This window comes from Lycium ferocissimum, chromosome 10, assembly GCF_029784015.1.
Source record: "Lycium ferocissimum isolate CSIRO_LF1 chromosome 10, AGI_CSIRO_Lferr_CH_V1, whole genome shotgun sequence".
In the NCBI taxonomy this organism is placed as follows: Eukaryota; Viridiplantae; Streptophyta; class Magnoliopsida; order Solanales; family Solanaceae; genus Lycium; species Lycium ferocissimum.
The window spans coordinates 44,418,196-44,430,576 of NC_081351.1; the positions used below are offsets into that span (position 1 = coordinate 44,418,196).

At 34.9% G+C, this 12,381-nt stretch overlaps 1 protein-coding gene across 1 annotated transcript; it reads left to right on the forward strand.

Moving 5' to 3' along the window:
• The first annotated feature begins 8,295 nt into the window (after positions 1-8,295).
• Positions 8,296-10,375, forward strand: LOC132034019 (premnaspirodiene oxygenase-like). The gene is made up of 2 exons (XM_059424230.1): positions 8,296-9,426; positions 9,574-10,375. Exons 1-2 carry the CDS (start codon positions 8,524-8,526, stop codon positions 10,186-10,188), a joined length of 1,518 nt encoding a protein of 505 aa, XP_059280213.1. The 5' UTR covers positions 8,296-8,523; the 3' UTR covers positions 10,189-10,375.
• The last annotated feature ends 2,006 nt before the right edge of the window (positions 10,376-12,381 follow it).

A 12,381-nucleotide genomic window follows, 5' to 3' on the forward strand; every position in this document is an offset into this window, starting at 1 on the left:
CTTGTTTACCTGTACCTGCGGGCATAAACGCAGCCCCCCGAGCAATAAGGAGTCAGTACGGATAATGTACTGAGTATGTAAGGCATAAGAACAATATATATATACAAAAATCATGAATAAGATCTAAACTCATAAGCTAAAATGACTATCTACATGTACTTGTATGAACTAGCATCTGTAAATCTGTGTAACTGACAATGCTACTGTGGGCGCATAATATGCATGCTCATGCCTATCAATGAAGGTCTTACATCTATATATATGTGTGCGTGTATAACGCCTGATATATGGGCGTGTATAATGCCTGTTTCTTTTCTCATATCATATCGGCCTCTCTGTGGCCATCATCGTATACATTGCTGCGGTACTTACAGCCTGATTCTCGTATCATCATCATAGTGGTAATGCGTGTATAACGCCTATCTCTCTTCTCATACTCCATATATATCTGTTATTCGCGTATATAACGCCTTTTGGTCACGGGTCAATGTACATGAATATATAATGAATGTAATGCATGAGTAAACTGTATACATAGAACTGGCTACATAAGACTGGACCCATGAACTGAAGGAACACTCATAAACGAGGTACATGAACATCAAGTATAGAGTAATATCGAAGCTCGCTTACTCGCTTGTTGGGTCATATCATAGGATCATGCCAAAGGAAAGAAAGGATAACCTTAACATACCTTGAAGTATACCCAATCGTCCGACTTCTACCTCTCGAACTTGCAAGTCTACAATTCAGATAACATAGGCCTTAATTAGACTATTTGCCTCGCTTACTAACCATCTTTAAATACATGTAAAGCTTAACAAATTATGGGCAACATTTCCCTTGTAAGCTCAACAACCCTTCGACTTCCCATTCAATCAAACATCAACCTCAATACCCACAACACAATGACATCACATACGTATATCAAAATATACTTAAATCCATTTCCAATCATCTCTTAAAATAACCCTAAACCACTATATTACCCTTCATCAACTTACCACTTCCATAAGTATCCTCTCTCTACTTAAAATCACTAAAACTCTTGATAATAAACTCAAATACAAGGGTAGAAATCATTCACATACCTTGCGAGATCTAAGATTCCAAGAATCACTTCAACGCCAACTTTCTAATTAAGCTTCACAACCTTGAAGAAATCCTAGGGACAACCTTCTTCTTGACAAGCACGGATTCACGAGGCTCGGATCTTGCCAAAACTCCACTAATATGGTATAAAATGTTGGAACAGAAAATATTAGGGTTTTTCTCTAACTTGGAATGGAGGAAAATGGGAAATAAAGTCGTGGGTCTTATATTTATACTTGGAAATAAAAAGCTACAGCGGTACGGTTCAACGAGCGTGTCGACAGTCCGTCGACTTGCTCCATCTACCTGCGCCTACAAATTTCCAGCTACGGAACCCTGTCGACGATGATTGGTGTCTACAGATTTTCTCAGATTCACTTCAGATCGCGTTAATTCGATTCGTTCAACTTCTAATCCTGCAAATTTTCAGAAATACCTGCTGATACCCTTGTACACGGGGCAAGATATTTTCTACCACTAAACTCGAGCTCAGGTCTCTATTCCAAGGGCATACCCGACTAGGAAATCATAGGTTCTACTATGATGTAAACGAGAGGCGTAACAGTTGTGTCAGGATAGTAGTGGCATAGTTACAACAGAGATTATGCCGAAATTTTTGTAAGACCCCTAAGAATCTAACATTCGAGGACGAATGTTTCTAGGGGGAGATGTTACACCCCGTATTTTATATGTTGAGTTTCGCCGTAAGATAGCCTTTGTGGAGTTAGAAAGTGAAGTTTTTGTCAAGGTCATACGATATTCTACATGTTTATTCTATATATATGAGAGTTTAAGTTATGTCTAACAAGTATCAAAAAGACGGGAGGTTGAACGAATCAAAAAGGGCTGAGTGTGACAACTAGGTAACTCGATAGCCATTTTGACTGACCGTCGAAGTGTTGACGGCCAGTCAATCTTCCCGTCGAATCATCATCAGAGAGTTTGCTCTGATCAGGCAATTCGATGTCATCACTCGATGGTTCATCGAGTAGATTGATGGTCCATCGAGTGGACCGTCAAAGTGCAGGCGGTGGAAACTTTCTCTTTATTATAAATAAAAGGGACCACGACTTGGGGTAATATTTTTCACCACAAACCAGATTCTTCTAGACCCTTCAATCTCTCTCAACCATCTCTACTCATTCATAACATCCCAAGCTAATTCAAGTGAAGATCAACTTTTAAAACCCTAAGCTAGTTCATGGAAGATGATGGTTCTTGCTTTTAGTTAAAGTTGCGGTGGATTTGGTTTTGAACCAAGATTGTGTGAGTTGAAGTTCTACAAGTATAAGGTATGTTCTTCCCTTTATTACTCATATTGAGTTGATTTGGAGGTTAGTAAGTCACGAAGGTGAAGAGAATCATGGTAGGAAAGGTCATTAAGTATTGTGTTGTAGTTGTTGACTATGAATGGAATTTGAAAGGAAGTTTTTGGAATGATTTGAGAGTAATTTGAATATAATCTCTTGACTATGGAATTGTTGACATTGTTATTGATATTTGGGTGTTGTTTAGAAGACTGGTGGAGGTAGAAGATACAAAGGATATGCTGCCCGATTTTCGTCAGCTCATTTATTAGTCTAGTTTGATCTTATAAGCGTTTCAATGATTTAACTTTAGTATGAATCATCTTGAATGTTGCAAGTTTGGAAAGATAGGCGTTGAGTAGTTTAGGAGGCGACAAGGTATGTTAAGGTTATCCCTTTCTTTCTTTTGGCATGATCTTTGTGAACCGAACGTACACGTAACGTAAATCCATAATGGTTCTATTCTTAGAGTTGGGGATGGTTCATTTGATTCATGTTCCACAATGTATATTTCCTTCAGATTCAGTATAATCTCTAGAGTTATTTGTACTTTTATCATGTCTTGCATTGCATTGCATTTATATATATATATATATATATATATATATATATATATATATATATATATACACACACACATACATATGCATATTACGGACCAAGAAAACTTGTGTGAAAAATTGAACAACACGAGTAATATTTATCCATGCGGCTAAACTACTTACCAATCCAATTGCACTAATAAGTTCTTTGATAAAACTTGTGAATATTTGAACAAGCGTATTTTTACATTCTCTCCATTGTGCGTCGCCAAGGTGTTTGCATTTGTATGTTTTGATGATTGACAAAGTGATTAAACCAGGTCTGTGAACATGTTAATCTCAGAATTCAGATGCGAGACAAAATGAATGAACCAGGTCCATGAACATGCTCCATCTCAGAATCCTACAACGGTTATAACTCTTGAATTAAAAGATTTCGAGATAAGGACTTGGCGGAAAAGATATAGGAGTCTTTGGAAGAATTATCTGAGGTAAACTTCAGACTCCTAAAGTGCAAATATGAAGTTGTATGACACACAAGAGGTTGAAGTCAACTCAAACACTATCTTTCCTCTTGGGCCTCATCAAGTAGGTGTTTGTGTTCAGCCGAATTACTACTCATCCAAGGCTATATATATGCAAGTCCTCTTTGGAAGAAAGTTACGTACATACACAAAAAGAAAAGAAGAATTTGAGGAAATAGAGTAAAAGCAATATTTGTGAGTTCTGATTCCTAAATTGCGGCCTGATACGACGGACAAGATTGAAGAACCTGTTTCATTGAGTAATTATAATCTTCAAGTGTAGAAATTTGCATTAGGATTATTTATCGAGTTGTACCTTTCAAGATTTCTTAGAAGCATTGGTAATAGGTATAAACACTTGTAAAAATTTAGCTTCAAGTTGCGCTGGCTCAATAGTCTAGGGAGATTTTGATATAGGAATTAGAGTTAGTTCCTAAATTGCCGAGTCTGTAATTTGAATTTACTGAGGCTCACATTTGTAGTGGAGTTTTGGGACAAATCCTGCAGAGGTGTAGGCCGTGATTTTTTCACCCTTGTGAGTTAGCTTTATGTCCCACTTAGGTATGACTATGAGATGTACGTTTTGCGGTGCTCGGTAGGTTAGCTTTGGGTGCCCGTCATGGCCCTCCAGTTGGGTCGTGATATGGACGTTGGGTGGGGGTGGAATTTGGTTGGGGGTGGCGGTTGGTGTGGTATGTTGGGATGGGATTGGTGGGGCTTGGATTTTCAAAAAATACCAACCAACAAACATGAGAAAATAAGTAAGAAATTAACTTATTTTCCACTACCCAACCGAACATGAGAAAATAAATAGGAAAATTCACTTATTTTCCAAAGACACATTTTCCAGGAAAACATTTTCCAACAGACAGAACACACCCTACAGCCAGATAATTTTCCTTCCTCCGTTTTCTAGTGCTTCTTTTTCTCTTTCAATGGATACTTCATAATTTTCCATGACAACTTCTTAGCATTTCAATGGCAAATAAAAGCGCCTTTTTTTTTTCTTTTTCAATGGCAATTTTCTCTTTTTTCCAAAAACTATTTTTTCATTGTACAATTCAATTTGCAGAGCCTTCACCATAACAAACCCAGTACCCATTAACAATTCAACGATCAATCGATTTTTTATTTTATTTTTGTATTTAAAAATGGTGCCAAATGGCACTCCACACCGATAATTGATGTAATTAATTGAACTTTTTTAAAAAAACTAAGAGGTTATAGTAAGAAACACAAATGAACTAATCACTTTTTGGGAGTTTCCAAAGACCGTCATATACTAGTCAAGGTGTGTTTTGATAAATAGTTTGTGATAGTACAGGTAGGATACATAAACACTTAATAGTTCAGGAGTGTTTTGATAAAAAGTTGGTGATAGTTCAAGTAGGAAACGCAAACACCTAATAATTCAGGTAGAAAACTCACAAAAAAGCGATATTTGAGTTACTGCAGTGTGGTAGAGTCTCTGATAATTAAAAATGAATCGGAGAATGGTTTACATGAATATACATATTTTTTGCGACTAGCCATGCAAGTTCACCAACTATATATGATTTGAAGAGATTTAACTATATTCGAAATTATGAACGCTAGATTTGGCAAGAAGAGTTTGTTCATCTGGAAGTTGTGATAATAAAATTGATCAAAGAATAGTATGAGATGTATTCTGTTTTGAACGATTTGGTAGCGAAGAGAAAGGAGCAGGTTGCTAGGCAATAAATTAACGTGTAGACAAAAATTGTTAAGTTTTTTAATACTTACAGGTATAAAGTTGATACATGTATATTTAAAGGACTTATATAAACCTACCCTCAAAGATCAGTGACCATTTATTTATGTCATTTTCTCGATAAAGGGCTGTGTGCGGAAGGTCTATAGGGCATGAAATCAGCTTATTATAGATAACAGCTCATATATAAAATTACGTACTAAAATGCCCTTTAAAAATTAGGTATTGATTGAGCACATGTGTCAGACATGGAGTCTTTGCCTACGTTTTACTATACTAGTTGTGGACATGTGCATTGCACGTGTGTCCCATGGAAGCAATACATATCGTATAAGTCATATTTAGATTACACTGTATTGGATATTCCAAAACAAAAAATGATGAACAATCACCTATTGTAATGACTTTTTTGTTGAACAACAAATGATTAGATATTCTTTGAACCTTTAAAATTTACAACCAAATTAAGTTTAGTAGTTAAAATGTATAATGAGTCACATTTTTAAGTTAGTAGGTGCAAACATGTGATATATTCATGTTTTACAAATATATTTCCTTGTAGATGATGTTCTAGATGTATGTTCCATTTCGATTATTTGATTGGTCTTTCATGACAAGAACACTCTTTGTGGACATTGATATTTGTTTGAAGTGCAATGTACAATTGTCCATGGGAGAAAACAATCTGCTTTAACTTTACCTTGAAGGAGCTTTGATGTTTGCAAAATTCTGGTGCTCCAAACTCTCACAGAATGTCTACTCTAAATGCAAAAAGAAGTAATAGTAATTCCTTCTTTTTTTTCCATACATAAACTTCCAATCATGAAAAAAGTTTATCAAGAAGATTCATCTATAACAATAATTGATCACAAGATTGAACTCATGGCATGGCACCGAAGTTTCTCAATACCAAATGTTTTTGTCTGTGGTGTAATGTTGTTTCTTTGCTGGCAATTTTGTCCCTTTATTATGATATCATCTATTTAAGCATAATATCCCAACAACAAAAAAGCCTAGTTTTGATCAATGTTTTCAGAGGCATTTTCGAGGCGAGCCCGGGCGGGAATGTACCAAAAAAGCTCCGGGGCGCAAATGAAAGGCGTAGATCTATAAGGCGTATGCCCTAGAATTTGGGGCGTAAGACCCGGGCGCAGAAGCATAAGTCTCGAGTGTCAAGGCGTACGTCCCGAGCTTAAATCTGATTTTTATTATTGGTATAATGATATTTATACTTTATGTTATCATGTTGTAGTGATTTTTCCTAAAATATATAAATAAATAAAGCAACTCTCATAGAAAATAACACTACCATAAATAGTTTTTTAAGATGATTATGCCTAAAATTGATATGATAGAGATTTCATGGCACTATGCTCCTGAAGCAACTTTATCCGTTTTGTCATTGCTCTTACACTTTTTGCTCTTCTCCTTCCTTGAATATATTAATAAAAGTCATTGCAAATATTAGTTGAGGTTGGGAAGGACTAATAGATCTGGAGATATGAAGATTTCATTTTAAAGATTATCTAGGTTGTTATCATTTTTTGTGTTGTTACCTTTATCAAATAATATTTATAATAATTCTTTTTATATTATTGGTGATTTATTTGAATTTATTTGCAAAATTTTAATGAAAACTTTACTTTTGCTTATTTTTTAGTAATAAAATTATAAAATTGAAGATACATGAGACATACGCTCCGTAGATCCATGGGACTTACGCCCAGTGTCTCGGGGCTTACGTCTCGCCCCATGCTGTGAAAAACGCCACGCCTTGCTCCCCCGTCTCTTAAAACACTGGATGTGAACATGCTTCTCATATGAAAAACAAAAGTAAAGAAGGTAGAAGGAAAAACTTTTACATACCTGATAAGTTTGCATAACTGCTACTGTATATGATCTGTAGTTTAATTCCATCAAATGGTGAGGGGTAGGCATATTCTTGATGTCCGTTTTATATAATGATGATTAATTAATGTGCAGAATTTAACATATCAGGTAAAATATTTCATCATTAATTCAATTTGTTAACTGAAGAAAACCAAAAAGTTCTGTAACGGAGGAAGTAAAAAGCCATAAGGTGCTATATAATTCCTCTTTCCTAGTAACTGTTAATTAGTATAGCAATTATTCAGAATTTATATGGATTTCAGATAATGTTTCAAATTCAATTATGTATAGTCTATCCGTAAACTTATAATGTAGGAGCTGAAGCATTCTTTCCAAGTTACAATATATTTTAGGTATTATTCAGTATCTAATAGGATTTCATTAAATAATACACTCACTTTTAATGTTCATAATTATCTAGAATTCAGCCAAAAAGTTGTAGAAACTTTACTGCCGTAAAACTTGAAGTAATTTAATTTTAGTTAAGGGGTAATTTAGTTGTTCAACATTTGAAGGCTATTTTCATAAACCAACTTTCAACTATGGAGCTTCCCACTTTTAATATAAAATTATAGTAGAAAAATATTAATGATGACCAGTTGTGGTGAATCCTTTCCCCACATTTCTATATAGTAGAAAAGAAAAGTATTAATGATGACAAGGTTGCGAAATCCAATTCAAAGTCCATAAAATGGGATTTAGGAAAAAAGGTCCGTAGGTGATGTAAGTATCATAGACCCTCTTATCAGAAAAAAACACTTTGCTGAAGGTGTGAGACTGTGAGTACAACACCAACCCAAGAAAGAAAATAAATGAATATATTTTATCTTTTCAACAAAGCTGCAAGTGGGTCACTGAAAAACCAAACTCACAAAAGAAAAATCAAAATGTTGGTAGAAAATTCATGGCACGCCAATTTTGAGAATATCGATCAATCTAATGCAGGGGTGACTTTTGGGTGAAGCCACTAAAGTCGAGGCTTTAGGCCCCTCATTTTTGGAGCCCCACTTTTCATGAATATAGGTTATATATATTTATTTATTTTGAAAAATTATTGTTCTAGTAAAAGGAATTAGTTAACTAATTGACGGAAAAGAAGGCCCCTAAATCAGTAAGTAATGTTTACTAATACAAATAAAAGTTAAGACCCCTCATTAAAGTTTGGCTTTAGACCAGCCGCCCCTGATCTAATGGTCTATCTCTCGCCTGCTGGCTTACATCAAAAGTTGTCATTAATAGAACCCTTGGATTGAGGCAGCCTACTACTATGGAAAAGTGAATGGTGTATGTTTTCTTATCACTTCAGTTTCCAAAAAGGGAAAGGATTACTCCTATAGTTTTACTTTTCAAACATTCCCATATTATATAAACATAAAGCTAAGCATGTAACTCCACACCATAATATCATACAACATACAATTGTTTACCTTTCTGAAATGGAGACTCAAAACTTGTCCTTGATCTTCATTTCACTCTTGCTATTTATTTCCTTCATCTTCCTTCTATTTCAGAGATGGAATAACTCAAAAACAACCCTTAAAAAAAGATTGCCTCCAGGGCCATGGGGGCTACCTTTTATTGGGAATTTGCACCAATTAATGAATGGTCACCTACCATATCATACTCTAAGAAATCTATCACAGAAATATGGGCCCATCATTCACTTACGTCTTGGAGAAATATCAACCATTATTGTATCTTCATCTGAAATGGCAAAAGAAATTTTGAAAATCAAGTTTGCAAGTAGGCCTGCACTTATGCATGGAGATATTGTTTTCTATAATTACACGGACATAGGAAATTTTCCATGGGGCGATTACTGGAGAAATATGCGCAAAGTGTGCATCTTGGAACTTCTTAGCTCGAAGATGGTCAAATCATTTAGCTCAATTCGACAAGCTGAGATGTCAAGTGTTATTTCATCGATTAATACCATGCCTGGTGACTTGATCAACCTATCAGACAAATTTAATTGGTTTACAAGTTGTGTAACTTGTAGGTCTGTTTGCGGAAAAGTGGTCCATGATCAAGATAAGTTGATAATGCTGGTGAAGGACGTAATGTCATTTTACATAGGATTTGAATTGGCTGATATGTTCCCTTCGCGAAAGTGGCTTCATAAGTTCAATGGATTGAAGTCCAAATTGATGAAGGCTCACGCAAAGGTGGATGTACTTTTGGAGAATATCATTAATGAACATAAGGAAAATCGAGCAAATGGTAAAAAGGGTAATGGTGAGTCTGGAGGCGAAGATTTGATTGATGTTTTACTAAGAGTCATGGAAAGTGGAGAAGTAGGAACCCCAATCACAAATAAGAATATCAAAGCAGTTATTTTTGTAAGTGTAGTTCTATTTGATATTCTCATTCTCTTATTCTTTTTTCTTTTTGCATACGAAATTTTTGAAGTTATGTTTTATGCTAGAGTATAATCTTGAAATATTAGAAATTGGGTTTAGAATTTTGATGGTTTTAATTGCATGAAGGACATGTTCATCGGAGGAGCTGAAACATCATCTTCAACAATTATTTGGACAATGGCAGAATTGATAAGAAATCCAAGTGTCATGGCTAAAGCACAACTTGAAGTTAGAGAAGTCTTAAAGGGAAAGAAAACATTTGAGGATGCTGATTTGGAAGAGTTGAAGTATCTAAAATTAGTAATTAAAGAATCATTAAGGCTACATCCTCCGGTTCCTTTATTACTTCCAAGGGAATCCAGAGAAGAAACAAGTATCAACGGCTACATAATACCTGTCAAAACTAGAGTCCTAGTGAATGTATGGGCAATTGGAAGAGATCCGAAATATTGGCATAATCCAGAAAGTTATATACCTGAGAGATTTGAGAATAGTTCTGTTGACTTTAGAGGAAATCACTTTGAACTTCTTCCATTTGGCGCAGGAAGAAGAATATGTCCAGGAATGCTTTTTGGTTTAACTAATGTCGGACATTCTTTGGCTGAGTTGCTTTATCACTTCGACTGGAAGCTTCCAGATGGAGTTAATCCGAATGATTTGGACATGACTGAAGGAGAAGGCGCAACTGTCAGCAGAAAGGCCGATCTTTGTTTGATTGCTACTCCTTTTGGCCACTCCTAATAGTAATAGACATTTAGTGTTACAAGCTACATGTGTTGTCAGCTAGTGATGAATAATAAGTTTGTACAACAACTTCGTGTGATCCTTTTTGCATTAATATCTGTTGCATTAATATAATGACCGACTTGTCAACTAAATAAAAAATATATCTATACTATTAGGGATTTTGTGCCATTCATATTAAAAATTCATCTTAACCAATGATGTGGTTATTTGATCTCCTTCTCATTTCCATCTACTTATGAGTAGATAAATTTTCACAATCAACTATTGATTTCACGGATTGAACTTCCTTGAAGTTTCATAACTATTTGTTGCTTCTTTAAACACTTTTATGTGCCTCAACAAACTAATTATGTTGGACTTATGAACTATGCTCATCACAGGCAGTTGGTTTGTAATAAAAGAAGAAAGTTGCTACTTCTAGTGCTTTATGTCTCCTTTTCAACTGCTTATGGCCCCCTTGGGCAAGAATTACAGAGAAAATTGCGGAAATAGGATTATAATTACGGATTGTTTTGGACTTTTTATACCCGCTTAATAAAATATTTTAAAAATGATTTTAACTTAAAAAACCCAAGAAAACTTGTGTGAAAAATTGAACGTCACGAGTAATGTTTATCCATGTAGCTAAACTTACCAATCCAATTGCACTAATAAGTTCTCCGATAAAACTTGTGAATATTTGAACAAGCGTATTTTTACATTCTCTCCATTGTTCGTCGCCAAGGTGTTGGCATTTGTAAGTTTTGATGATTGACAAAGTGAATGAACTAGGTCTATGAACATGTTAATCTCAGAATTCATATGCGAGACAAACTAAATAAACTAGGTCCATGAACATGCTCCATCTCAGAATCCTGCTACAGGTAGAACTCTTGAATTAAAAGATTATGAGATAAGTACTTGGCAGAAAAGATATAGGAGTCTTTGAAAGAATTATCTGAGATAAACCTCAGACTCCTAACGTGCATATATGAAGTTGTATGACACGCAAGAGGTTGAAGTCAACTCAAACACTATCTCTCCTCTTAGGCCTCATCAAGTAGGTGTTTGTGTTCAACCGAATTACTACTGATCCAAGTACTCTTCGGAAGAAAGTTACGTACATAGAGAAAAGAAGAATTCGAGGAAATAGAGTAAAAGCAATATTTGTTAGTTCTGATTCCTAAAGTGCGGCCTGATACGACGGACAAGATTGAAGAACCTATTTCATTGAGTAATTACAATCTTCAAGTCTAGAATTTTATATTAGGATTGTTTATCGAGTTGTACCTTTTCAGCTTTCTTAAAAGCATTGGTAATAGTATAAACACTTGTAAAAATTCAGCAAGTTGAGCGCAACTTGAAGAGGGCTCAATAGTCTATGGAGATTATTGAGATAGGAATTAGAGTTAGTTCCTAAATTGCGGAGTCTATAATCTGAATTTACTGAGGCTCACAGTTGTAGTGAATTTTTGGGACAAATCCTGCAGAGGTGTAGGCCGTGGTTTTTTCACCCTTGTGAGCCCGGTGGTTTCCATGTAAAATAATATGTCCTTACTTTTCTGTCTATTCTTTAGGCGAAATCAAACAACGTATGATAAATATTTAATCGTGCAAAATATCACAAGGCTATTATTATAAAAAAATTCCTAAAGTGGGACAAAATGTAACAGTTGCCTCATAACATCCTATTTGTTGAAATCTCTCCCTAATGTTGTTTACCTAATGCGCCAGAAAGTACTTGACCAATATCGTTTGTGTGTAATTCTTAACAACTTGTTGGATGGCTGTTACCTATTTTATTGTTACTTTAAATATTACATTTGTTTTTTTTGTTGCTTAAAATCTATGTATCGAATCGTTAAAGTCATAGTTATGTAATGATGGAAAGTCTCATTTTACGTAACAAGCGATTCTCTATGATTATGTTCAGAGACGAATCCAGGATTTAAACTTTAAGAGTTCAACCTTTTAAGATTTTTAGTTTGAACTCGTTGTATTTTAAAAGTTATGGGTTCATATATACTATTTATTGTAATTTTAATAAATTTTTACATATAAATTTATGCTCCGCGTCAAAAATTAGGGGTTCAATTGAACCCCACCTATCATGCATGCTACATCCGCCACTGATCACGTTGTTCCCTATTTCTTTTCTTATTTTGCCTTCGCTTAAAATTTAATATTCATATTTTATCCTTTACCTTA